At 51.0% G+C, this 4,115-nt stretch overlaps 1 protein-coding gene across 2 annotated transcripts; it reads left to right on the forward strand.

Annotated features, from left to right (window-relative positions):
• The first annotated feature begins 964 nt into the window (after positions 1–964).
• chst1 (carbohydrate (keratan sulfate Gal-6) sulfotransferase 1) lies at positions 965–2,290 on the forward strand. 2 transcript variants are annotated; one of them, XM_070898608.1, is made up of 2 exons: positions 989–1,504; positions 1,553–2,290. In XM_070898608.1, exons 1-2 carry the CDS (start codon positions 989–991, stop codon positions 2,288–2,290), a joined length of 1,254 nt encoding a protein of 417 aa, XP_070754709.1. The 2 variants fall into 2 exon arrangements, with proteins under 2 accessions (XP_070754708.1, XP_070754709.1); XM_070898607.1 differs by having other exon boundaries at positions 965–2,290.
• The last annotated feature ends 1,825 nt before the right edge of the window (positions 2,291–4,115 follow it).

A 4,115-nucleotide genomic window follows, 5' to 3' on the forward strand; every position in this document is an offset into this window, starting at 1 on the left:
TATGGATGCTGGGTCAAGTGAAATTTTCCAAATTGAGATCAATAGATTTTTGTTGGGTAAGGATATCGAGAGATATGGAGCAACAGAAGAACATAAGAAATAGGAGCAGGAGTTGGCCATATGGCCCCTCGAGCCTGCTCCGCCATTCAGTAAGATCATGGCTGATCTAATCTTGGCCTCAAAACTCCACTTCCCTGCCTGCTCCCCATAACCCTTGACTCCCTTATCGTTCAAAAATCCAACTCCACCTTAAATATATTCACTGTACCAGCCTCTATAGCTCTCTGGGGTAGAGAATTACAAAGATTCACAACCCTTTGAGAGAAGAAATTCCTCCTCATCTCCGTCTTAAATGGACAACCCCTTATTCTGAAACTATGCCACCTAGTTCTAGATTCCCAACGAGGGGAAACATCCTCTCTGCATCTACCTTGTCGAGCCCTCTCAGAATCTTGTATGTTTCAATAAGATGACCTCTCAGTCTTCTAAACTCCAATGAGTATAGGCCCAACCTACTCAACCTTTCTCATAAGAAAGCAAAGGAACAAAGGCAGGCCAATGGGATTGAGGTGCAGGTCAGTCATGATCTGATAGAATGGCAGAACAGGCTCGATGGGCTGAATGGTCTCCTGCTATTCCGATGTCCAGCAAAAGAAGGGGGAAAAAAAACCAACCTGTAAATGTGAAAGAAGAATACTTAAGAATATAAGAACATAAAAAATAGGAGCAGGAGTAGGCCATATGGCCCCTCGAGCCTGCTTTGCCATTTAATACAATCATGGCTGATCCGATCATGGACTCAGGTCCACTTCCCTGCCCACTCCCCAGAACCCCTTATTCCCTTTTTAAAGATGTGATGGGGGAGGGGTGGGTAGTATTCACAGGAATAATTCAATGTCTGTTGTTTGCACCAATGACTCCCTTTGGGTTTTGCGTTGTTGCAGGGTACAGCACAGGACACTGAATGACCGGACACAAGCCTACGGCCATGGAGTGCTCCTGGAAGGCCGTACTGCTGCTGGTCGTGGCCTCGCTGGCCGTTCAGTACACGGCGATCCGGACATTCGTCGCTAAACCCTTCACCATCTGCCGCATCCCCAAGCACACGGGCTGCGGTCCAGGGCTGGCCGTCACCCCCTGCGACCCCCGGCCCCAGCCGGTCACCCACATCCTCATCCTGGCCACCACCCGCAGCGGCTCCTCCTTCATCGGCCAGCTGCTCAATCAGCACGCGGACATCTTCTACTTGTTCGAGCCGCTCTACCATGTGCAGACCACCCTCATCAACACCAGCCTGCGGATCCGGCACCCGGCCTCTTCGCCCGCCGCCACCGCCGATGGCCGGCGTCTGCTGCTGGGCGCCTACCGCGACCTGCTGCGCAGCCTCTTCGATTGCCGCCTGCATGACCTGGAGACCTACATCAAGCCGGCGCCCGATGCCCACCGCACCCAGCGCCTCTTCCGCCGGGGGGCCAGCAAGGCGCTGTGCTCGCCGCCCGTATGCGCAGCCTGGCAGCCCGGCTCCGGGGGCGGGGGAGAGCCGGACCAGGAGCAGGAGTCGGCCGCCGCCCCGGAGCGCTGGGAGGAAGGTGAGTGCGTGCAGCGGTGCGGCGCCCTCAACCTGACCCTGGCCGCCCGGGCCTGCGGCCTCCGCCGTCACGTCGCCATCAAGACGGTACGGATCCCCGAGATTGCCGACCTGAGGGCCCTGGTGGAAGACCCCCGGCTCAACCTGAAGGTGGTGCAGCTTGTGCGGGACCCCCGGGGCATCCTGGCCTCCCGCATTGACACCTTCCCCGAGAGCTTCCGGGCTTGGAAGATCTGGCGCAACAGCGGCCGCAAGCCCTACAACCTGGACGCCTCCCACCTCAGCGCCACCTGTGAGGACTTCCTCAACTCGGCGGGCACTGGGCTCGCCCGGCCCGGCTGGCTGAAGGGCCGGTACATGCTGGTCCGCTATGAGGACCTGGCCCGGGAGCCCGAGAAGAAGACGGAGGAGATCTACCGCTTCCTGGGGGTGGCAGTGGACAGCAACGTGCAGCGTTGGATTCTCAACAATACCCGCGGGGCCGGCGCCTCGGGCAACCACAAGTATGCCACGGTGCGGGACTCAGCCGCCACGGCCGAGGGCTGGAGGCTCAAACTTACCTACGACATGGTCGAGCTGGTGCAGAACATTTGCAACTTGACTCTGGCCCAGCTGGGCTACAAAATGGTCACCTCGCCTGAAGAACTCAGAAACGTGTCTGTCAGTCTAGCCGAAGACAAGACCTTTCTACCCTTTTTGTAATTATACATAGTTTGTGCCATTTAGTGATATATTTTTGATATATATATATATATATATATAAAAATGTGTTTTTAACTTGTTGGGATTAGTTCCCCCCACCCCCCACGCTCTCACACACACACGTTCACACACACTCACTCATTCACACACACACACACGCTCTCACACACACACGTTCACACACACTCACTCATTCACACACACACACACGTTCACACACACACGCTCTCACACACACACACACGTTCACACACACACACACACACACACACACACGTTCACACACACACACACGTTCACACACACACACACACACACACACACGTTCACACACACGCACACGTTCACACACACTCACTCATTCACACACACACACATGTTCACACACACTCACTCATTCACACACACACGTTCACACACACGCACACGTTCACACACACTCATTCACACACACACACACGTTCACACACACTCACTCATTCACACACACACACGCTCACACACACTCACTCATGCACACACACACATGCTCACACACTAATTCACACACACGCTCTCACTCACTCATTCACAAACAAGCTCACACACACACACTCACACACAAGCTCACATACACTCATTCATTCACACATACGCTCACACACACACTCACTCATTCACACACACACACACGTTCACACACACACACACGCTCTCACACACACTCATTCACACACACACACACGCTCTCACACACACGTTCACACACACACACACACTTACTCATTCACACACACACACGTTCACACACACGCACACGTTCACACACACTCACTCATTCACACATACACACATGTTCACACACACTCACTCATTCACACACACACGTTCACACACACGCACACGTTCACACACATTCATTCACACACACACACACGTTCACACACACTCACTCATTCACACACACACACGCTCACACACACTCACTCATTCACACACACACATGCTCACACACTAATTCACACACACGCTCTCACTCATTCATTCACAAACAAGCTCACACACACACACTCACACACAAGCTCACATACACTCATTCATTCACACATACGCTCACACATACACACACTCACACACAAGCTCACTCATTCACACACACATTCACTCATTCACACACGTTCACATACACTCATTTATTCACACATACGCTCACACACATTCACACACAAGCTCATTCATTCACATACATGCTCACACATACACTCGCACATACTCTGATTACCAACTCTGGTTGACTCTATTCCTGGAGGTTTTAATCATGCCATTTGGAAGGCGAAAAGACTCTTCATTACCCAATTGGATTATTCTTGACTCAGTCAAGCAGCCTTCTTGTCCCCATCTCCTATAACTAATCAACAGAAGTGTTCCAAGAAAAAAAAACAATTTATTTTAATGTCTCTATGATTTTTCTCCCGGGGTTTTTGCTCGCAGCAAGTGTCCTGGAGATTAATCTTCAATTCCTGGAGATTCCAGGCCAATCCTGGAGGGTTGGCAACCTGAACATACATACAAATTCTCCAACTAATCTTCGCTGATACAATTCAGTCCTGGAGTTGCGCAAAGTTTCAGGGTAGATGGTTGGCCAAGGTGAAAGTTCAAAAGATTTTACAAAGTTTCCCAACCAAAATTATTTTAATGTGGGTGAAAATGTTTATTAAAAAGTGAAATATTTGAATATTTTTTAAATGTCAAATGATCTTAAAAGGAACCAACATTTCTGTATTGAAGTATTTTTCATATGGTCGTAAGTTGCTCAATTCTCCATTCCCTCACCCCGCCTCCCACC

Source organism: Pristiophorus japonicus, chromosome 14 (genome assembly GCF_044704955.1).
Source record: "Pristiophorus japonicus isolate sPriJap1 chromosome 14, sPriJap1.hap1, whole genome shotgun sequence".
NCBI classification, from domain to species: Eukaryota; Metazoa; Chordata; class Chondrichthyes; family Pristiophoridae; genus Pristiophorus; species Pristiophorus japonicus.